At 42.3% G+C, this 24814-nt stretch overlaps 1 protein-coding gene across 3 annotated transcripts in view; it reads left to right on the forward strand.

Moving 5' to 3' along the window:
• The window catches only part of LOC106605218 (gamma-aminobutyric acid type B receptor subunit 1), a 52711-nt gene that overhangs the window by 2311 nt on the left and 25586 nt on the right, over nucleotides 1-24814 (forward strand). Inside the window, exons 2-11 of one of the 3 annotated variants that reach the window (XM_014200628.2) lie at nucleotides 2025-2136; nucleotides 2391-2455; nucleotides 3007-3145; nucleotides 6350-6535; nucleotides 8508-8525; nucleotides 13901-14061; nucleotides 21730-21864; nucleotides 23299-23469; nucleotides 24257-24358; nucleotides 24639-24704. In XM_014200628.2, coding sequence (XP_014056103.2) covers nucleotides 2058-2136; nucleotides 2391-2455; nucleotides 3007-3145; nucleotides 6350-6535; nucleotides 8508-8525; nucleotides 13901-14061; nucleotides 21730-21864; nucleotides 23299-23469; nucleotides 24257-24358; nucleotides 24639-24704 — 1122 coding nt within the window. In that variant the 5' untranslated portion in view covers nucleotides 2025-2057. Of the gene's footprint in view, nucleotides 1-2024; nucleotides 2137-2390; nucleotides 2456-3006; nucleotides 3146-4412; nucleotides 4770-6349; nucleotides 6536-8507; nucleotides 8526-13900; nucleotides 14062-21729; nucleotides 21865-23298; nucleotides 23470-24256; nucleotides 24359-24638; nucleotides 24705-24814 lie in introns of those variants that run through there. The other 2 variants (XM_014200627.2, XM_014200629.2) reach the window with 2 other exon arrangements.

Consider the following 24814-nt stretch of genomic DNA (forward strand, 5'->3'; position numbering starts at 1 on the left):
ACTATGAAGAAACACATATGGAATCATGTAGTAACCAAAAAAGTGTTAAACGAATCAAAATATATTTGATATTTGATATTCTTCAAAGTATCCACCCTTTGCCTTGATGACAGCTTTGCACACTCTTGGCATTCTCTCAACCAGATTCATGAGGTAGTCACCTGGAATGCATTTCAATTAACAGGTGTGAGTTCTTAAAAGTTAATTTGTGGAATTTCTTTCCTTCTTAATGCATTTGAGCCAATCAGTTGTGTTGTGACTTGGTGGTGGTGGTGGGGGGGGGGGACGACGACACAGAAGATAGCCATATTTGGTAAAAGACCAAGTCCATATTATGGCAAAAACAGCTCAAATAAGCAAAGAGAACCAACAGTCCATCATTACTTTAAGACATGAAGGTCAGTCAAAACGGAAAATGTCAAGAACTTTTAAAGTTTCTTCAAGTGCAGTCGCAAAAACCATCAAGCGCTATAATGAAACTGGCTCTCATGAGGACCGCCACAGGAATGGAAGACCCAGAGTTACCTCCGCTGCAGAGGATAAGTTCATTAGAGTTACCAGCCTCATAAATTGCAGCCCAAGTAAATGCTTCAGAGAGTTCAAGTAACAGACACATCTCAACATCCACTGTTCACAGGAGACTATGTGTATCAGGCCTTCATGCTTGAATTGCTGCAAAGAAACCACTAGTAAAGGACACCAATAAGAAGAAGAGACTTGCTTGGGCCAAGCATTACGAGCAATGGACATTAGACTGGTGGAAATTTGTCCTTTGGTCTGGAGTCCAAATGTAAGATTTTTGGTTCTGTCACGACTTCCGCCGAATTCGGTTCCTCTCCTTGTTCGTTCGGCGGTCGACGTCACCGGTCTTCTAGCCATCGCCGATCATTCATTTTTCCATTTGTTTTGTCTTGTTTTCCCACACACCTGGTTTACATTCCCTCATTATTTGACGTGTATTTAACCCTCTGTTACCCCCATGTCCGTGTGTGGAATTGTTTGTTGTTTCGTGTATGTGCACGTTAGACTGGTTTGCGCTGGGTTATGCCAATCTGTATTGTGTTTAGTGTTCTTAGTGCCGTGTGCTTTGTTCATCGAAATAAAAGGCTCCGTTTGCTACCCAAATTCTGCGCTCCTGTGCCTGACTCCCTTACAGCCACTTACAGGTTCCAATCGCCGTGTCTTTGTGAGATGCGGTGTGGGTGAACGGATGATCACCACGTGTATTTCTAACCATAAAGCATGGAGGAGGAGGTGTTATGGTGTGGTGGTGCTTTGCTGGTGACACTGTCTGTGATTTGTTTAGAATTCAAAGCACACTTTTCAGCATGGCTACCACAGCATTCTGCAATGAAACGCCATCCCATCTAATATGGGCTTAGTGGGACTATAATTCATTTTTCAACAGGACAATGACCCAACACACCTCCAGCTTGTGTAATAACTATTTTACCAAGAGGGAGAATGATGGAGTGCTGCATCAGATGACCTGGCCTCCACAATCCCCTGACCTCAACCAAATTGAGATGGTTTGGGATGAGTCGGACCGCAGAGTGAAGGAAAAGCAGCCAACAAGTGCTCAGCATATGTGGGAACTCCTTCAAGACGGTTGGAAAAGCATTCCACGTGAAGCAGGTTGAGACAATACCAAGAGTGTGCAAAGCTGTCATCAAGGCAAAGGGTGGCTATTTGAAGAATCTAAAATATATTTTGATTTGTTTAACCCTTTTTGTTTACTACATGATTCCATATATGTTATTTCATAGTTTTGATGTCTTCACTATTATTCTACAATGTCGAAAATAGTAAAAATAAAGAAAAACCCTTGAATGAGTAGGTGTTCTAAAAAAAATTGACCGGTAGTGTATGTGTTTGATAAGACTGTCCCATTATGAATGTTGGTTCCTCCAATGAACTTGAGGTTTTTGTTACGATATAATGACTGTACTTCTGTATAAAGGCTGTTGATAACTAACTTCCCTCTCTGTCTCTTCCTTTCATTATCTTCTTATTTAATCCTTTAGTTTTTCTCTCTCTCCCCCCCACCAGATCCAGTAATGGCACAGCTATTGTTTCTTATAATTCTGTATGCTCTGCCATCTCTTGTTGTGGCCATACATAATTCAACAACTGGAGGTAATTATGGTGTTTGTGTGTGTACATGTGCGTGCAACGTGTGTTTGTGTAAGTGTGTTAGCAGTTAGAAATACCATAGAGATTGCAAAATGACCTAAATGGAGCATCATCACAATGTTGCTGAATGCATGGAGGAAGGCGTTAGATGGACTGATGATTATAATTGGAGTGTAATACATCTCATGGCTGTAATGTAGACTACTGTAAGTGATTATTCTTCCACGCATCATGTCTTTCTCTCGTATCCTTTTTAGGCTGTGCCATCATCCGTCCTCCCAGAGATGGAGGCATCCGCTACAGAGGCCTGACACAAGAACAGGTACAGTACTCTCAATACCATCGCAGTACACTCTTAGAAAAAAAGGTGCTATCTAGAACCTAAAAGGGTTCTTCGGCTGTCCCTGTAGGAGAACCCTTTGAAGAACCCGTTTTGGTTCCATGTAGAACCCTTTCCACTGGGGTTTCTACATGGAACCCAAAAGGGTTCTCCCGTGAGGACAGCTGAAGAACCCTTTTAGAACCCTTTTTTTCTAGGAGTGTACTACCACTGTTATCACAGTACTATCACTACTATCACAGTGCTATCACTACTATCACAGTACTGTCAAAAGCCCTTACATTAACTCCTTTAATCATATCCAACCCTAGATAAAGTAGAAATAGCTCATATAGTTAGTTGCTTGTCAATTCTGACATTATCGCCCCTTTGATTCTCTCTAGCATGGCCATATCTAGTGGCTACCATGTTGTTGTTGTCATAATCATAGCAACGCATGGAAGCCTATAGGAAAAATGACTCATTAGTCAGATGATGTACATATTTAAAGAGATAGCTAAACATAAATCTACGTCATCTATTTCTGTGTGCAGATTCGCAATGTGCAGATCCTACCAGTGGACTACGAGATAGAGTACATCTGCAGGGGGAACAGGGTCATAGTGGGCCCTAAGGTCAGGAAGTGCCTTCCCAACGGCACATGGACCGACATCACACTGCACAGCAGGTGTCGTAAGTACTCTCTACTTTATTTACAGCCAACCCGTTTGACTTCATTGTCACTCTATTGTCACTCTCTAAGGGTAAATTCCCTCTTCAATGCCTGTCAGAGTGAATTCCTGGACGGGTCGGTTCTGGGGGAGGGGGGGCAGTGCCCCTGTGACAACAATTTTGGACCCCCTTGTGGCCCCCCTAAATGTGGAGTATGAAATCATTTTTACATAACACATTTTTGCTATCGTTCTTTTTTTACATCCATTATTAGACAGTGGCAACGATGATGATTATGAACATGGTCTTTTGCCTGCTAATGCCTGCAATGCAGTGAAGAAAACGATATAACGACAATAACGTCTAATGTAACTGGCCCCTCTAACAGTACAACTGGCCCCAGCTTGGCCCCCCCAGTTGAAATGGTCTAGAACCGCCACTGTTCCTGGATTGACTAGACTATATCACTGCCACTACTTAAGGATATCTCTGATGTATCATTGATCGTTGTGCACCATTCTGCTCTGTGTTCATTTCATCAACAATAAGTATGACAAAATATTTGTCAACAACCTATTTTTCCTGACGAAAACGAATGACGATAACGAGAAGCCATTCAAAAACGAAAACGGTAACAAATTAGTTTTCATTTTAGTTGATGAAAATGTGAGATATGAGAATTCCACATGAGACAAATGGGCATTCAATTTGACATGAAGCTCCTTTTCATCTGTTTTTTCCAATCATAAATGTGCATGCCTTCGCAGAATATGTAATGCAATCCTTACATTGGCAGAATTAACGTCTTTCAGTTGCACGGTCTGATTGAGCTGAGCTGATCTGCCCAGCTCTCCCACACATGTCACTTCAGTCACTCGTCAAACTTTTTAACTGATACATAGCCAGCAGGCCAGGACACTTCAATTGTAACTAACCTTAACTAGTAACAACGTTTCATCTCTCTTACTTTCAATGTAGGCTTATTTTTGCTTTGATCACATCAGATTGGAAGCTCAATTTTCCCATGTGCGCTGTGTTTAATCTGTGTTGGTGCTCTCACGGTCGACAAATGTGAGCGCAGTTTATTTCAGATTGGAAATATTAATGCTATTTGCTGAGTATTAGGAGTATTAGCCGACCAGCTGGCTCTCTTTCTGTCGAACCATCTGGTTTCCGAGCGCCTCAGAACGGGACTTGACAGGAAGCCTATGGCAGGAGCGGACGACACAACCACTGGTTTTAATTGGCTGATCTCTCAGCCTATCACTATCTAGCGCAACCCTTAGAACCTTCCTCTAAGTGTCCTGCATCCGGGGGCCAGTATTTGTTTTGTGTTCGTGTGCAACAAAGATAGGTCGGTTAGCTCGTGCAACATGGATATTACAGAGTCTGCTATATCATAAGTGTGTAAACAGCATTCAATCAGTGTACATCGTGTTACAGGGCGGCTAGCCGAGTTACGTTGGCTAGTTATTAGCATGAACGGCGATATGTGAAGCACCATAACAAAACTTTTCTGCCTCGACTCCTCATAGTCGTGTGATTCGCTCAGAATTTGAATTGATTATCATGTCACTCAGTAAATCTCAAACGGTCCCCACTGTTACCAGGCTCTTTGCATCAGCAGTTGGAGCCTGGAGACGAGGTTAGGAGTACAGTATTAATTCTGGCATTGTTGGAAAGCTCAGATTCTCCACCTTTTAAAGGAATCACTGTTATTTACCCCCAGCCAATGGTTATGATTGGGAGAAAAGAGCTGTATGCCTAAATTGTTTAACCTGTAGCCAAGGCTTTGTAGCTTAAATGGTAAATCATGGCTGACATTGGTTACAATCGGCCGCAATAGCAATGTGCCAGCTATATTAGGGGATAGTAGGCCTAGTTGGACAAGTCTATCTGAATGTGCACATGATGGAAGTAAGAGGTAAATACAGTATAAATACAAAAGTATGTGGACACCCCTTCAAATGAGTGGATTTGGCTATTTCAGCCACACCCGTTGCTGACAGGTGAATAAAATCGAGCACACAGGCATGCAATCGCCATAGGAAACATTGGCAGTAGAATGGCCTTACTGAAGAGCTCAGCAACATTCCAAAGTGGCACCATCACAGGATGCCACCTTTCCAACAATTCAGTTCATATTTCAAGCCCTGCTAGAGATGCCCCGGTCAACTGTAAGTGCTGTTATTGTGAAGTGGAAATGTCTATGAGCAACAACGGCTCAAGCTCACAGAAAGGGGGTGAAGCTCGAAGAGCGTAAAAATAGTTTGTCCCCAGATGCCAGGAGAACGCTACCTGCCCGTGTGCACAGTGCCAACTTTAAAGTTTAATGGAGGAGGAATAATGGTCTGGGGCTGTTTTTCGTGGTTCGGGCTAGGACCCTTAGTTCCAGTGAAGGGAAATCTTAACGCTACAGCATATAATGACATTGTAGACGATTCTATGCTTCCAACTTTGTGGCAACAGTTTGGGGAATGCCCTTCTATGTTTCAGCATGACAATACCTCCTGTGCACAAAGCGAGGTCCATACAGAAATGGTTTGTCGAGATTGGTGTGGAAGAACTTGATTGGCCTGCACAGAGCCCTGACTTCAACCCCATAGAACACCTTTGGGATGAATTGGACAGTCGACTGCGAGCCAGGCCTAATTGCTCAAATTCAGTGCCTGACCTCACTAATGCTCCTGCGGCTGAATGGAAGAAAGTCCCCGTAGCAATGTTCCAACATCTAGTTGAAAGCCTTCCCAGAAAAGTGGAGGCTGTTATAGCAGCAAAGGGGGTACCAACTCCATATTAATTCCCATGATTTTGGAATGAGATGTTCGATGAGCAGGTGTCCACATACTTTTAGGTATGTAGTGAATGAATTATTTAATTGGAAGGAAATGCACTGACTAAAACAAGACAAACATTTTTTTTGTTGACTGATAATAACTAAAACTAACGAAGAAGGAAATGATTAAAATGTGACTGAAATTTATTTGAAGACTAAAACTAAATAGAAAAAAGCTGCCAAAAAGAACACTGGTACCGTAGTAGCCTGGGTGCCAGTCTGTTTTCTGCTCTCTTGCCAACTCCTTGTAGAATTGTCATGCCATATATGTTCCATAAGGAGTTGACATCAGAGCAGAAACACACTGGCAGTTAGTACATGTCATGTAAATATGACTGCTGTCATTCTCACTAACCTTCCTCCCACTACTCTGTCCATCTCTCTCCCAGTGCTGCTGTGCCCTCGGGTGTGGACGTCCCTGGAGAATGGGAGGGTGGCGCTGAAGCCCCCTGGGCCACCGGTGGAGGGCACCGTGCTGCACTACAGCTGCCATGCTGGCTTCATGCTGGAGGGCAGGAACATCTCACACTGCACCAAGCTGGGCAAGTGGGACTCACCCAAACCTGCCTGTCTCTGTAAGTGCGGAATGGAATCCCAATCTTTTCATGTTACTCAGTTGTGATGCTTGTGTTGATATGAAATGTTTTGGTTTAGCTTCGAAATGGAAAAACAACACATATGCTCCATGGAAACATACATAGACAAACCAATATACGTTGAGTGTACAAAACATTAGGAACAACTTCCTAATATTGAGTCGCACCTCTTTTTCTCTTAGAACAGCCTCAATTTGTCGGGGCATGGACTCTTCAAGGTGTTGAAAGCGTTCCATAGGGATGCTGGGCCATGTTGACTCCAATGCTTCCCACAGTTGTGTCAAGTTGACTGGATGTCCTTTGGATGGTGGACCGTTGTTGATACACAAGGGAAACTGTTGAGTGTGAAAAACCCATCAGCGTTGCAGTTCTTGACACACTTAAACCGGCGAGCCTGGTACCTACTACCACACCCCATTCAAAGGCACTTAAGTCTTTTGTCTTGCTCATTCAGCCTTTGAATGGCACACATACACAATCCATGTCTCAATTGTTTCAAGGCTTAAAAATCCTTCTTTAACCTGTCTCCCCTTCACCTACACTGATGGAAGTGGATATAACGAGTGACATCAATAAGGGATCATAGCCTTCACCTGGATTCACCTGGTCAGTCTATTTCATGGAAAGAGCAGGTGTTCCTAATGTTTAGTACACTCAGTGTACATTGATATATTGTCAATATAGTTGTGTGTCCATGCATGTTTTCTACAATGGTGTATATGCTTTGTTTTGTGTGCAAATCATAGGTGTGTGTGTATAGGTACAAATGATAAGTATTCAGCTTCTTTGGATGAAGGTCAATTGTATTTACTTGAATCCTCGCATCCTCTCTCCTTGCCGCCTCCTCAAAACACAACGGCGGAGAAGGTCAGAGGTTCCTCCCCTCGGTTCCTCTTCTGATTTTGAGAAGGAGACAAGAAGGGAGAATGCGAGACATCCAGGAAATACAAATGACATTCACCCCCCTGTTCTGTGTACTTGTCTTAAACATGAAGTTATAGTACTGCCACCTGGTGGACACAAGCCATATTTTATGAATAATCGTGAATGATTGTGTAATACCCCATCAATTTTACATCTGTGTTCTCGTTTTGTAGGCTAAGAATGGGCTTCATATTTGTTCAAATGTATATGTGCTTTGGTATGAATTTACTTCAACGTATTTGATGCCCAAGAAGAATCACGAAGTCGAGAATTTGCAACCGTTTCATTTGAACTACACACATGAACTACATCTCCCACCAATCAGCTGTATATTTCTCTAATTTGAAAAGCTTGCAGGTCTCCATTTATTTTATATATTGTTTTCATTTTCAAAAAGTACTGGCTGGCAAAAAAAAACCCTGCTTAATCTAATATACAAAACATCAGACGGCCTGTAACTAACTGGTTCTTATCGTCCTTATCGCCAAGATTGTGCAAAGCTGTCATCAAGGCAAAGGGTGGCTACTTAAAATATATTTAGATTTGTTGAACACTTTTTTTGGTTATTACATCTTTCCATATATGTTATTTCATCGTTTTGATGTCTTCACATTTATTCTACAATATAGAAAAATAAAGAAATAAATGGAATGAGTTGGTGTGTCCAAACTTTTGACTGGTACTGTATATATATTAAATTCATTTTGTGATATAATCTTGAAGCCCATTCGAGAGATTTTGGGACATGACCCGGAAGTGAAGCGGATGTGGCCGTCACTTCCACAGGGTATACAGACAATACAGTAAAAGTAGTCTACAGTGGGCCTACATACTGATGTCAATTTAAGGATTATGGAGTACTGTACATGTGTAGTGAGTAACACGTATAGTGCATCAATCCATGAAGAATGAAACAATTCACAAACATCACACAGTATTAGTGTTGCATTTACATACGCTAGCAGTCACCAAATCATTTTTGACTATTAACAAATGTAATTTTGTCTTTTCTATTTGCTTGCCACAGATGACAGAAACTACAAAGGTAAGAGAGATTGGTTTTGGTTGGTTTGTCTATGAACGTAAAAGCTCATTGAAACAAATGTTGCAAAAAGTTGTAATGCTTCTGTTAAGCACAAGAGGGCAGTGGTGCATCATTTCTAGAGCAGGAAGCCTTCTGCTGACCAGTAATTCTACTGGTGAAGGATTTCAACTGATTCGAATTAGGTAAAGGGAAAAAATAATCCTGTCAACACCACATTGTCCAACTGAATGCGTTCAACTGAAATGTGTCTTCCGCATTTAACCCAACCCCTCTGAATCAGAGAGGTGCTGGGGGCTGCCTTAATTGACATCCACGTCTTCGACGCCTGGGGACCAGTGGGTGAACTACCTTGCTCAGAGGCAGAAAGACAGATTTTTACCTTGTCAGCTCGGGGATTCAATCCAGCAACCTTCCGGTTACTGGCACAATGGTCTAAGCACTAGGCAACCTTGCCAAGAGTAGAAATTACACAAAATAGGCTATAGTTAAATTGTTGTCCTTGTGGCATTGACAAGATTATTATTTGTTTGTCAGTTTTGTTAAAGATTATTGCTTCATTAAAGAGGCTACCTATTATATGCCTGTCGTAAAATACTGGGGTAAGACTTTTCAACTCCTCTTTCAGATCGTACAATATCACTAATAATTATTTGATGATTATTATCAACCATTAACGACAACATTACTCACTCATTTTAACTTAGTCTTCTCCTGCGCCAACCTGTCCTATCGGTGCATAGAAAGCACATTTTCTTCCAAAATCTCCATGAAATGTGAACCAGACTTACTCTCTCCTGTTATCTCTCATTAACTCTCTCGCATTCTCTCTCACGTTCTCTCTCTCTCTCTCTTTCTCTCTCTGTCTCTCACCCCATCTCTCTCTCTCTCTCTCTCTCTCTCTCTCTCTCTCTCTCTCTCTCTCTCTCTCTCTCTCTCTCACCCCATCTCTCTTCATTCCACTTATCACTCAGTGTGGTATCAACACCCACTTACTGCCTTCTGAGCTGGGTAAAGGTTAACACCCGGGCCTGTCTGTGTCTGTGTGTGGAGGTGTGTGTGTGGGTGTGTGTTAGCAGCAGTCAGAGGAAGTCAGAAAAAGCATTCTCTCCTCTGTGATCTTAAGCCCTGTGTTCTTATAGGTTAACCAGAATAGGGATTCCTGTACCACACTGGATCCCACCACTGATACAGCTGATATAATAGAAAGCTCTGGCAGAGGTGTTGCGACAGCGTTTTGTTTCTAAGGCTGTGGGCGACATTTTAGTCACACACACGAGCACAGATCTGTACAAAAATACCGTAAAATTATAATCGGCTTCGTGATTTAATTTGAAGCTTTTCTTCAACGATGTGCCTTATAAGGAGGAGATTATTTAACCAGAGTTAAAGGGGCAATCTGTAGTTGCAACATCCACTTTTGGATTTATACAGTACATGTATTGTATTGATTATTGAAGAATATCACTTATAAACGTCATACCACATCAGAACCCAAAATACAGTATAATCTTGTTTTACTCCATTATTTATAAACAATGTAATTGTAAACAAACACGATATAGCCTAAAAACATACAACTATGAATGTAATATCATGGGTAGTCAGTCCCTGCATCCGTAGCTCTGTCTATGAATTTGAGAGTGGTTACATTTCTCCAGCCCCATCCCTCAGTTATTGACCAAAACCAGTGGCGAGGTGACCGCTTTGATTTTGTTTTAATTGCAGATTGCCCCTTTAAGTAAACTGTACGATGCGCACCATGCACGCAATCCAACTGAGAGTTGCAGTATTTGGAACTAGCATTATATTATTTGTCATACCATCTATTCAAAATGTTGGTTTTTTTGCACAGTGCTCTTGTTGTGACAAATGTCTGCCCCATTATGTGTTGTTCGGTGTTTGCTGGCATATAGACGGCCGCGTAATGGAATAGCGTTTAAATATCAGGTGTGAATAATACATGGCATGCTGCGAAGTTCAAACAGGTGATCAATGAGAGAGAGAGAGAGAGAGAGAGAGAGGAGGGGAGGGGGGAGAGAGAGAGAGAGGAGGGGAGGGGGGAGAGAGAGAGAGAGGGGGAGAGAGAGAGAGAGAGAGAGGGGGAGGGGGAGAGAGAGAGCGAGAGAGAGAGAGAGAGAGAGAGAGAGGAGGGGAGGGAGGGAGAGAGGGAGAGAGAGAGAGAGAGAGGGAGGGAGAGAGAGAGAGAGAGGAGGGTTGGAGGGAGTGAGAGAGAGAGACAGAGAGAGAGGAGTTCTACGTCATTGTGGGCTACAGATGGCTCAGCGGGTTAGAGGTTGGAACACGCATGGTGCTGGCTGGCAACACAAGGGCTGTGAGTTGAATCGCCACCTGCGCCAAGTATACTGAATAACAGTTAGTAGCTTTGGGTCTGCTATTGACTATTACTGTAGTCAGATGCAATTCAGTAGTAAATCCACTCCACTGTAATCGTACTGAGGTGGAGGAAGGAAGGTGGCTATTTCTCCATCACACAATCTATCCCAATGTGCACAAAAATAGTATTTCTACAGTGATATTACACAGAGAACCTAAAACCAGCCTAATTGTTGAGCAAAGGTGGAATGCATTTATAGCATTGGGTTTATTCTCTAGTCCCCAGAGTGCCAGTAGCTGTTGCCAATGAGTCAGGTGTTACATTTTAGCCGTGGAAGAGGTGGAGTCATGAGAGCGTAGCATTACTGACTAATTCTATCATTCTATTATAGCTGGCTCTAATTCTGTTATTCATATTGGCCTACTGGGGGGTATGAGAGCCCTGTCTAAGAGCTGACAGTGAAACGGTGGCTGCGTCCCAAATTGCACCCTATTATTTAGAGCACACTACTTTTGACCAGAGCTCTACTTTATAGGGAATAGGGAGGCATTTGGGACGCGCTCAGTGGTGCATTGGCTCATTAAAGGGCAATGAGAGGAGGCTTTAAAACTTCTTCGGGATCGGTGTACCTTCCACGGGACGGTTGAGCTAACGTAGGCTGATGTGATTTGCATGAGGTTGTAAGTAACAAGAACATTTCCCAGGACATAGACATATCTGATATTGGCAGAAAGCTTCAATTCTTGTTAATCTAACTGCACTGTCCAATTTACAGTAGCTATTACAGTGAAAGAATACCATGCTATTGTTTGAGGAGAGAGCACAGTTTTGAACATGAAAAGTTATTAATAAACAAATTAGGCACATTTGGGCAGTCTTGATACAACATTTTGAACAGAAATGCAATGGTTCATTAGACCAGTCTAAAACTTTGCACATACACTGCTGCCATCTAGTGGCCAAAATCTAAATTGCAGCTTTGCTGGAATAATACATTATGGCCTTTCACTTGCATTTCAAAGATGATGGTACAAAAAAATACAAAAGAATGGTTGGTTTTGTCATTGTATTTTCTTTTACCAGATCTATTGTGTTATATTCTCCTACATTACTTTCACATTTCCACAAACTTCAAAGTGTTTCCTTTGAAATGGTACCAATAATACGCGTATCCTGGCTTCAGGGCCTGAGTTACAGGCAGTTAGATTTGGGTATGGCATTTTAGGCGAAAATTGAAAAAAAGGGGCGGATCCTTATTAAAGTGGACAGATGGTTCAAACAGCAGGTATGCTGTAGCCTGTACAGTAGCAGATCTTGGCTATACATCACACAGACTGACTCCAGGTCTGCTTAAATGAAGGGAAAAGGAGAGCAGGGAGATTGATGCACTGACTGGTCCACTGCTTTTGCTGATTTGTCAAAGTAGCCCTTGAGGCATTTTATGGTCTTCTATTGGCTTGTGGCTTGTGTGAATGAATGTTCTTTCATTGGTTATTGTGGTTGAGAATCGATTTGGCTCACTGTCAATCTAAAGTCTATGTTGATTTGATAATCAAATACTTGATATCTATCAGTGTACCCTCTATTTTCCAAGATAAAGTTAACTTATATATTGATATATATACTGTATATTGATTTGAATAATCTATTGCTCCCAAAATATGAATTAGAGTGACAGATACCGAGAGTGTGCCAATACTCTTTGATTGTAGAAACTAGGTGTTGCACACACACACACACACACACACACACACACACACACACACACACACACACACACGCTCACTCACAAGCTCGCACGCACACACACTCACAAGCTCGCACGCACACACACTCGCACGCACGCACGCACACACACACACACAATTAAAAAGTTGGTAAATAGGCACACATGCGCGTGCACACACACACAATTCAAAAGTTGGTCAATAGGCACTGCAGTTTATAGTGCCCCCTTAACCATCCCCCCTGTCTCGCTTGCTTTCTCGATGTCTCTACACATTCACCGACTAGCAAATTGTCCTCGCTCATACACATATGCACACACACACACACACACACACACACGCACACTCATAGCCTCTGCTGCAGTGGATGATATACCTTTCGCGTATCATTCCTGGACACTTCGTTTCATCCTCTACAATTGGAAATACGGGTCGTTGCACGGACAGATTATTTTAAAACCCTGAAATTACGCACAGTGCGATTTGCTTTTATTAACCAGAGAATAAGAACAATTCAAACGTTATTCGTAATCCGGAGCTCATTTTCTCTCGTCTGGACTGGTCGCGCGCGCATACCTTTCGGTGCAAAATCATGGTGATCATGAATCATTAGAAATAACCGAGTAGCATTATTTTAATGTCTGTCCAGTATTCTACATCGCGACGGAAAGGGAAACTATCCTGCCTCATTAGCTTTTACAGCACTTGAACAAAACCATTCAATTTATTTGCTGGACCCAATTAATTGGACACTTCATTTTAGGTTTTGGAATTATTGAACTCTGACTGCTGAACGACAAAAAGAGGCAAACGTGGTTTCCAAACAAGTTATACCCTATTTATAAACCCAACATTCAACGTTGATAAAAACACGAACTATTTGCGTTGTATATCATGCGCCTCTGCACTGACAAATTATAAATCGAAACGATTAGTCCAGTGAAATAATATAAAGAGCAGGCGAGCTAGGCTATTTCTTATTATTGGCTAACAATCTTTCACTGTCTGTTAGCGAGGCGAACACGTGAATCCACTTTTTGGAGAGCGCAAAGTTCTTGCAATGAAATGCTATTGCGATTCATTGCAAATTCACCTCGAGGCTCTCTAAACTTTTAATTACAACACAATCTCCTATTATTCTAATACGAACCCAACTCCACTGCAACATTCGGAATATCGCTCCAATTCAATTTACCTGACCATGGCGGTAATTGGAAAAAGTCTGCGGCAATTATCGAGTGTTGCGTCCGGCCATATTGCACTTCGAGCATCGCTCACCTTACTTCTCCTCTCTTGGCCGTGCCCGTCCCTAGGCAAGAAGAAACTCTACATCGGAGCTCTTTTCCCCATGAGCGGCGGTTGGCCGGGCGGCCAAGCATGTCTCCCCTCTGCGCAGATGGCTTTGGATCTGGTGAACAACCGGACGGATATTCTGCCGGATTACGAACTGGAGCTGATATACTATGACAGTATGGTGAGTAGATGTTGGATCAAATAGATCAATTGTTGTAGTTAAAAAGTGAAAGCCACATAATCAGAAGAGAAAACAACTTTATCTTGGTTTTTCACAAGTCTATAGACCAGTTGAAATGAAATTAGACCAGTTTGTGTCCATGTAATATTAAATACATGAACACTTCATTTATATTTCAGTTACAGCCTTTCTTCTTTACACATGTCTTCACATTGTTAAAACTTGCCAACGTGATATTGATTTCCAGCAGGCATACTCCTTTGAATGTATTGCGCTTATAGCAGGTGGGTGCAATAATGTGACAACTCAGCAGCATACTAATTTAATATTGTCAAGGGAGTTATGTACCAAAAGCCAAGTTATATTACCGCTTTTAGAATAGTTGCACAGTTGCCCATTTAATTTAAAAAAACAAAACAAGGCAACAGTAAACTCGTCATCCCCCACAAAAGATGCAGCGTCCCCCTTGGGCAAATTGAGATATCACTCGCAACTAACACATTTCAGTTACATTTTACATTTTAGTCATTTAGCAGACGCTCTTATCCAGAGCGACTTACAGTAGTACATTTCTTTTTTTCGTACTGGCCCCGTGGGAATCGAACCCACAACCCTGGCGTTGCAAACACCATGCGTTGCAAACACCATGCTCTACCAACTGAGCTACAGGGAAGGCTGTTAATTACTATAGCTCCGGCTTTAGGCCAATCAGTGTCATTTTGTAAATGCCCGGATCTCTATGGCAAGACAAATCATTGACCCAAATGTCGTCAAAATCGGCCTAGTGCTGTCTGAGATATCGCATGTGGCTAATGTACGAATGGACAGAGACCGATCCACAGTCGCCTCTTCGATTTCATGGTGGTGGACGATAAACTAAACTAATGCCAAGTCAAACACTGATATTGGCTTGCTGCAATTCAGCACCAATGACAGCGTCAGTGGACAACCACAAAGCATCAGCTGGCTGCTAAATGACGAAGTGGGAGGCAATAACTGGGGCAGAAACAGTGAGAAACATATAAGATGTGTAGTGAGTGAATAGTGCTGACATTTGAAAATGCCTATATGATGAATGATTGATGAGAGACAAGCAGCAGGGTGTTTTGTTAATTTAATAACACAAATATTTGGCTCTATCATTTCCTGGTTAGTCACTGGAGCTTAGTGGTCAGCTAATGGTCAAATGGGTCAGTGATGGTCAGCTATAGACATTTTTTAAATATATTTTTTTAAGACAGATCACCTCATTTGCTTTAACACACAGCCATCCTTCCCACTGGGTTTCCATGTCAATCATACTACAGGACAGATGCCTCCACTACACCCGGGCGTACGGCACACAGGCATGAAACAGTTAACTGTGCTGTGACTGGTTAAGGAGCAGTGCTCGCTTTGTTCTGATTGGTGTAAAAGGCTCTGCAATGGAATCCCATTGTAAAGAATAGGGGAGAGGAAAGTTGGCATGGCAACACAGTTACCATTGAAACAAACAGGCTTCGTATTTTTCTACTTTCAATTAGATAAGAATATGGATGAATAGATATGGTTGATGTATACATGTTGAGATTCAGAGTTTGAAAATCATATACAAAACATGACGTTAGGCTGTGGACATATGAAATATATTGACTATACATATTATTTAACTTGAAACAGCTTTGTGAATCAATGGTACTGCCCATGGAATACAATATATTCTAAAATCTAGAATTCCCGGAATTTATGGGATTAATCTCACCCATTGGTTGATTTATGGTTCTCTTTTTGTTTTGACAACCAATAGATTTACACCTTTGTGACAGACCAATACGTGACTAGAACCAAATCAATGAACATGTCAGACAGTGACACTTTCTTGAATGTAGCCTGCAGGTGCGTGCTAGTGTACAGTTATTGCTAATTACAGTTGGATTTGATGATCACTTTAACGATCAGTGGGTTGTGAACGCTTCACGCCTGGCTGTAATGTTAATGAGCAGCTTATGGCATTAAGAGTGAAATTATAGGAGATGGAATTGAATACGGCTAATATTTACTTTCAGTTATTATCCAATCAACAGCTTTTTTTGGTCAGCTACCAAATATCACACAGGAAATCATAACTCGCACTCTGTTTGAGCAGGAGATTTAGAAATAAGAATCACCATCATCCAATTGTTTGTCTTCTTAATTGCTTTATAATATCTAGGGTTGGGATATGAAATATGAAGAAGTGCTCGGCTTGGACGTATAACGACGTTCAATAATAGAACGTGTTCGTCTACCGTAAAGGTCACAATAGTTCCAGTGATGCTTCGAAATGTGATCCGTTTGCCTTGGGAAAAGGATGACTCATCAAATATAACATGACATAATTAGATGCTGAATAATGAAATATCAAGAAGACTTTAGTATAGATGAACTTCAACACTTACACCGTTTATTTGTAATGCAGCGTATCTCCCAGTGCGGCAGGTAGCCTAGTGGTTCGAGCGTTGGGCCAGTAACTGGAAAGGTTGCTGGATTGAAACCCAGAGCTGACGAGGTAAAAATCTGTCCTGCTCTTGAACAAGGCAGTTAACCCACTGTTCCCCTGTAGGCCGTCATTGTAAAATAAGAATTTGTTCATACAGTGGCAAAAAATGTTATCTGATCTTCATCTAGGTCACAATAATAAACAAACAATAACACACAAACAATTATATGTTTTCATGTCTTTATTGACACACGGTGTAAACATTGACAGTACAGGGTAGGAAAGTAATGTGAACCTTGGATTTAATAACTGGTTGACCCTCCTTTGACAGCAATAACCTCAACCAAACGTTTTCTGTAGTTGTTCAATAGACCTGTTCAACAGTCAGGAGGAATTTTGGACCATTCCTCTTTACAAAACTGTTTCAGTTCAGCGATATTCTTGGGATATCTGGTGTGAATTACTCTCTTGGGGTCATGCCACAGCATCTCAATTGGATTGAGGTCAGGACACTGCCTGGGCCACTCCAGAAGGCATACTTTCTTCTGTTGAAGCCATTCTGTTGTTGATTTACTTCTGTGTTTTGGGTCGTTGTCCTGTTGCATCAACCAACTTCTGTTGAGCTTCAATTGGCGGACAGATAGACTAACCTTCTGAAAAATGTCTCGATAAACTTGGAATTCATTTTTCCATCAATGATAGCATGCTGTCCAGGCCCTGAGGCAGCAAAGCAGCCCCAAACCATGATGCTCCCTCCACCATACTTTACAGTTGGGATGAGTTTTTGATGTTGGTGTGCTGTGCCTTTTTTTTCTCCACACATAGTGTTGTGTGTTCCTTCCAAACAACTCAACTGTAGTTGCATCTGTCCACAGAATATTTTGCCAGTAGTGCTGTGGAACATCCAGGTGCACTTTTGCAAACTTCAGACGTGCAGCAATGTTTTTTTTGGACAGCAGTGTCTTCTTCCATGAACACCATTCTTGTTTAGTGTTTTACGTTTCGTAGACTCGTCAACAAAGATGTGAGCATGTTCCAGATATTTCTGTAAGTCTTTAGCTGACACTCTCGGATTCTTCTTAACCTCATTGAGCATTCTGTGCTGTGCTCTTGCAGGACGGCCACTCCTTGGGAGAGTAGCAACAGTGCTGAACTTTCTCCATTTATAGACCATTTGTCTTACCATGGACTGATGAACGTCAATGCTTTTAGAGATACTTTTGTAACCCTTTCCAGCTTTATGCAAGTCAACAATTCTTAATCTTAGGTCTTCTGAGATCTCTTTTGTTCGAGGCATGGTTCACATCAGGTTATGCTTCTTGTGATTAGCAAACTCAAATTTTGTGAGTTTGTTATAGGGCAGAGCAGCTCTAACCAACATCTCCAATCTCGTCTCATTGATTGGACTCCAGGTTAGCTGACCCCTGACTCCAATTAGCTTTTGGAGAAGTCATTAGCCTAGGGCTTCACATACTTTTTCCAACCTACTGTGAATGTTTAAATTATAAATTCAATATCGACAAGAGAAATACAATAATTTGTGTGTTATTAGTTGAAGCACACTATGTTTGTCTATTGTTGTGACTTAGATGAAGATCAGATCAAATTTGATGACCAATTTATGCAGAAATCCAGGCAATTCCAAAGGGTTCACATACTTTTTGTTGCCACTGTAACTGACTTGCCTAGTTAAATAAAGGTTCAATAAAAATCTATCTACCTGGGAAGACTGCTGCTTGTTTGTTTGTGTGGCAGTATAGGGAGAGAACATTAGACTATTTACAGCACATTGAGATCTATACACAGACACACCACTCACCCTCTCTAGACCGTTGCCATGGTTATATCAAAGCGGAGACTGATAACTTTGATCAATTATTAACTGTGGTGGAGGGAGACAGAGGTACAGAAATGGCGTGATGAGGTGCTCTCTGTGTAGGGGTGCCGTCTTTCGTATGGGACTTTAAACTGGTGTCCTGACTCTCTGTGATCACTAAAGATCCCCTGGCACTTATCGTAAGAGTAGGGGTGTTAACCCCGGTGTCCTGGCTAAATTCCCAATCTGGCCCTCACACCATCATGGCCACCTAATCATCCCCAGCTTCCTATTGGCTCATTCATTCCCCCTCCTCTCTCCTGTAACTATCCCCCAGGTCGTTGCTGTAAATGAGAGTGTGTTCTCAGTCCACTTACCTGGTAAAATAAGGCTTAAATAAAATGTAAAAATCTCTCACTTCCCCTTTAATTGGCGGCTGGAACTCAACTTGATAGGACTCAATCAGGGACCAAAATTATTAATATGTCCACACGGTCCACATGTATCAAATTCATGTATGCACCATTTAACACTATGACTCAAGTGGTACTCAAGATTTAATTACAGGGGGAGATGTAGAAATTCACAGTGACTTGAAATAAGACATAAGATCCCTCTGATCCTCTTATATATTCACACTTCTTTTATACTATTCAATCTGAAATGCAATTAAAGAGAATAAAGTAGATTAGCATATGTGGCTTCTTCTCCTATTCTTTCTGTGGGATTGGTTTCTCATCAAAGTCTCATGGGCGGATAGATTGGATGCTGGAGTAGTATCGCAGTAGTGCTAACTCTGACACTAATATTGGGTTGCATCGTTTCAGCACCACGGACAGTGCGTGTGTGTGTGTGTGTGTGGAAAAGAGGAGGGTTATACATCCCACCCTCACAACAACAAAAAACATGGTTTTCGGACATGTGAAGTTTCACTTGTACATTTTTTACATGTGTTTTTCCTTTATAATTTATTTTTTATTCCCACTTCCAGCTACATCTGGTCTCCCATCCAGAGACTGACCCTGCTTAGCTTCAGAGGCAAACCTGCAGTAGGGTGCTTTGTTGCTATAATGAATTTGTCAGAACATGCAACTGGAAAAAAGGCAGGGAAAGCAAAGACCAGAGTAACGTAACCAAAGATAGGGGAAACGGCAGGGAAAGCAAAGACCAGAGTAACGTAACCAAAGATAGGGGAAACGGCAGGGAAGTGGGAGGCATTTTATTTAATTGCATTATCATACGTTTTTTCAACTGAAAACTATTTTTTTGCATTAATTTACATTTCATTGGCTCTCGCATTTAAAAATTATTTTGTTTTGCTATCAATAGTTTTGGGTTTATGTTTTGCATTCAATATCATTCTTTTTGTTTGGAATACTAAGAATGTTGTTCTGGACTACAGAAGTTTTGCTTCATATTAATGGCACAAACGTAGCTCACTCACTAGAGCAGGGTTAGGCAACCCTGGTCCTGGAGGGCTGCAGGTGCTTCATGTTTTTGATTGAACCAACCTGGAAGTCCAGGTGTGTTGAATTTAAGCGATCACTGAACTGATCAATTAGCTCAGTTGGTCCATGTGGTGCCTAGTTAGAACAAAATCACGGTTGCCTACCCCTGCACTAGAGGATTGCACCGTGTAACAACGCTGTTACTCAATTAAAAGTGTTTCAAGTGGCAGTCCTTAATTGAAACATTAACAAAGTGTTCTCCTTGCCACAGTTTCGGTAAACAGCTGATGGATGGAGCTGAAGAAATGCAACGACTCTTATATCCATAGGCTACGCTATGGATGCAAGTACTGACCATCCATCAAAATTATAGTTTTAACTATGTTTTTAGGTTATACAGTGTTTGTTTACATTTACTTTGTTTACAAACATTGGAGTAAATGTGAGTATTCTTACATGTGAAACGGCAAGTTAGATTGTCTCTTTAGATGTGGAATTGCAAGGTCACATGAAAAACAATCACACGGTAAAGTGTTTTCAAATAAGATTTTTACAGGCGTGATTCCACATGCAAAAGTGATTTTTTTTTCTTACATGTGAAACAGCAAATGTGATTTTCACGTAGGAATGTTTTTCATATGTGAAACGGCATATCCTATTCTCACATGTTCAAGTTTTCACATGTGAACCGCAAAATTTCACATGTCAAACTGCAATTCGCATGTGAGGTGAAAACATGTTATTCTCCTCACATGTGAAAAGGTGGCGTTAACATCTACATTTAATGTACGTGAAAATATGGTTTCACGTGAAATGTAAGCTCAACAGGTGAAAACTGCTATTTCGCGTGTCAAACTGCAAATTTGACATCCATTTTTGTTGTTGTAAAGGCAGGCATCTCCAGTAGTTCTCAGGGGCAGAGAAAAGGTCATGACCGTCTGACATGTTATCAGATGTGACAGGGTAGCAAAACGTCACTTTCTCCCCCATTGTGATCAATTGGACTTGGTGGTATCGTGATATCTAGACCATATCCTACAATCTAGAGACAGTAGCATTAGACAACAACGTTTTAACAGTCAAACAACCATCATTGAAATCAACAGGCAATTATTGCATCCGATACATCTGCTTCTTGAGTGCGCTATTTCCGTCTCGGAAAACAAACGGAGAACAAACCAACGCCCAAATCAGGGCCCATAATGTCCGTTGTTAAGTCACGGTTTTCCACAACCAGATTGCTTGTGACACTCAACTGCAATGCATGGGAGTTGTGTCTCCTCTCTCTCCCCCTCCACGGCAGATCACCATTAAACGTGTCAGGCTGATTTAGATCGGGCCTTACTGAGGACTGGAATGGGGATGGCTTATTCAAAACCTTGTTGACAGGCCTGTGATGGATAATTTGTTCATGATTGGACCACCTCAAGCTTATTTTACATTTATTTGAGGCTTTGAATGTGTTCTGTTTGGGATATCTCCCTCCCTCTTTGCGCAGTCATATTTTCTTCCTGTCTCTTTTTGGACAGCGTGGTCGATTTAACTCTCTCCGTGGCCATCCTTTCCCCACTTTTATACTGACGCTCAATAAGGCTGAATATCGATCGCTGTTCTGTTTTTCTGTTTCTGATATTCTTCTTTCTTCCCCCCCTCCCTTCTCTCTCTCTCTCTCCCTCTCTCTCTACCCCTGTTCTCTACCCACCCCCTCACTTTCTCTCCCACGTATCTCACCCCTCTTCTCTTCCTCTCCTTCCCCCTATTTCTCTCCTAATCTTCCTGCTCTTTTTCCTCTGTCTCTCTCTCCCTTCATCTCCCCCTCTCATCTGTCTCCCCTTTTATTTCCCTCCATCTCCCCCCATATCCCCTCCATCTCCTCCTCCTCCTATCTCCTCCTCCCTCCATTTTCCCCCTCTCCCTCTTCCTCTTCCTCTTTCTTTCTCTCTTAGTGTGACCCGGGGGAGTCCACCAAGTTGCTCTATGATCTGCTCTACACAGAGCCCATCAAGACAGTCCTGATGCCCGGCTGCAGCTCCGTATCCACACTGGTAGCAGAGGCTGCTCGCATGTGGAACCTCATAGTGGTGGGTAGCTACTGTGTGTGTGTGTGTGTGTGTGTGTGTGTGTCTGTGTCCCATGCTCTCTCTCTCTCTCTCGCTCTCTCTCTCGTAATCTCGTAATCAACCTTAAACTTTAGTCAACCTTTTTAGCCAAGTAATTAATTGAGAACAAATTAAATCTCCCTATCTATCCTTCTCTCTCCTTCATTAAAAACTCTATCTCTTTTCGTTTTTCCAATCTCCTCTTTACTCCCTCCACTTGTCAGCAACTAGTGCCTCGGGCCTGTCTGCTTGATTTCCTCTGTTCTCTTCCTCTCAGCCTCCTTGTTCCTACTCTAGCTGTCGATCTCCCCCCCGATCTCACACACACACACACACACACACACACACACACACACACACACACACACACACACACACACACACACACACACACACATATATAAAGGGATGAGGCTCTTTAGTGAGTGAGTGTACACCACCACCAATCTCCACACACTTATTTCTGTCTCTGTTCAGCCCTTAGGAGGAGTATCTCTCTGCATGTCAAACAAGCCTATCAGAGAGGGAAAAGAGCCAAGGACCAAACAGACCAGAATCAAGGGACTTCTGGGTGCTCCAATTGTAGGCTGCATTCGGATCTCCCAAAGCCTAGCGTAGCAACTCAGTCTACATTTAAAGCCAGTCTCATTGACCCAATACAAGAAAAAAGTGAATACCGGCACATCCTGTGAAACGTTTTCAAACATATAGCAACGGAAAAACAAAAATGTGACTTTCTTGTTGGACAAATCCAGTTAATCCCTTCCTGTTTTAGTCCATTTGGTGCATAATGAACACGACCCTGAACCAACTCATTTTGAGGCTAGTGTTTGTTTCAGGTCGTGAAAAAAGCACATTGGAGCACTTCTCTTCTGCTTCCTGCAAAGTGGTGTTTTATGAGCCTCTCTGTGCCCCGCCGCTTTGCTCCATTTCCTTCTATTTCATTCTCCCGTGTGTGTGTCACCCCTAATGCTGGAGCTGTATTCCACAGGCTGATACCATCGTCCCCCTGACTGCACCCAATTGTGAGCTGGCAAACTCTATTCTACTCTACATGTCACTAGCTGTATTGTCTGCTGTCCATGTATTGGGGGCTCCGCTACCTCTACATACACCAGGACATTTGTTTACGCTGGGACTCGATATTGTACATGACGTTTGACATTTGACATTTATCATCAGGTCTCTCTACCTTCTTCTTCTCTCATTCCCTGATGTCAGGGTGCCGATGCTCTGAACACCGAAACCAAAGTCATGATAGATATAGAACATGAGACCCCCTTCACCTCTTAATTCAATTGAAATCAGTGCAATAAGTTGCATTGGTACCGGAATACATTAGTACTGTTTATTGCCTGGCTGTGTAGTGTTGTCAATGTTTATCTCCCTCCCTATCTCCCTCCCTATCTCCCTCAGTTGTCCTACGGCTCCAGCTCTCCAGCCTTGTCCAACAGGAACCGCTTCCCCACCTTCTTCCGCACCCACCCCTCGGCCACCCTCCACAACCCCACCAGGGTACGCCTCTTCCAGAAGTGGAAGTGGACCAAGATCGCTACCATCCAGCAGACCACAGAGGTCTTCACTTCGGTCAGTACACTCTCTCCGTCTATCTCTTCTCTCCGTGTCTCTCTCTCGCTCTCTTTCTATCGCTCTGTCTCTGTATCTCTCTCTGTCTCTGTCTGTCTCTCACTCTCTGTCTCGCACTCTGTGTCGGTCTCTCTCTCTCTCTAATCTTTCTTCCACAGCCTCCTCTTCAGTGACTCTCCCACATCTTAATGAGCAAATGAGTGTGTGGGAGTGGGTGTGTGCGTACGTGGAACTTATATGCGGTGTGATAGTCTTTTAAGTATTCAATCCCACAATTGATCGTGGATTTCTGAAGTAATTTGTTGGAATATTGGTGGTGAGAAATATTGATCAGGCAATACATCTCTCTGAGCAACCAGGTGGATAATGTGGTCCTTGGGTTCTTTCCTCTAATGGAGGTTAATGATCTCCCTCTTCCTTGATCTTTACTCACCTCTATCTCTCCTCTTTCCTCTCTCTTTCCCTACGTCTTTTCCTCTTTATCTTCTCCCCTTCTTTCTGCCTCTCGTTTTCTCTCTTTTCCCACCTCTCTCTCTCAAATGATCTTTCTCTTTCTCTCCCTCTGTCCTTTATTATCTCTTTCCTTTTTTACGCTCTTCTTTCTCGGTCCATTTCAATTTCTTGTGCCTTTCCTTTCTCATTTTCTCACCCCTTCCGTCTTTCTTTCAATCTCTACCCCCCCTCCTCTCTTTCTATCTTCCCCATCCCTTCTCTCTTTTGTCTTTCCTTCTCTGTTCTCTCTTCCTTCTCTATTTCTATCTACCCCCTCTCTCCTTCTCTCATATAGACTCTGGATGATCTGGAGCAGAGGGTGAAGGAGGCTGGGATTGAGATCAGTGTGAGACAGAGCTTCCTCACCGACCCGGCTGTCGCTGTCAAGAACCTCAAGGTGCTTTGATGAAATATTCAATGGGGGGGGGGGGGCTGCTGTTGCTCTCCCCTGCTCACAGCTGTGCCTGTTAGCGAAGTGAGGTGATTTAATACAGGAAATGAATGCAGGAGGCTAATTAGCACTGCCAACTGCCAGGCTGTGAAGTGCCGAGGTAGCCGAGGTTGTACCATAGAATTGGAATAGTCAAAGTGTAAAGGCTTGTATCATTATTATTGAACTATGCGAATGTATTTTCATTACGATGGCTTAAATAATTGCGCTTGCTGTCGTTGAATAGCGTCAGGATGCCAGAATAATTGTGGGGCTCTTCTATGAGACGGAAGCCAGGAAAGTGTTTTGCGAGGTGAGTGTTTTTCCTTGTTTGACCTCAAGTTATGTTAAGCATTCAGTCATCGGGCTATTTATAGTTATTGACCTCTATCGTATCTTGAACCTCTATCTGAACAAATTACC

The sequence above is a fragment of the Salmo salar genome, chromosome ssa05, assembly GCF_905237065.1.
Source record: "Salmo salar chromosome ssa05, Ssal_v3.1, whole genome shotgun sequence".
NCBI classification, from domain to species: Eukaryota; Metazoa; Chordata; class Actinopteri; order Salmoniformes; family Salmonidae; genus Salmo; species Salmo salar.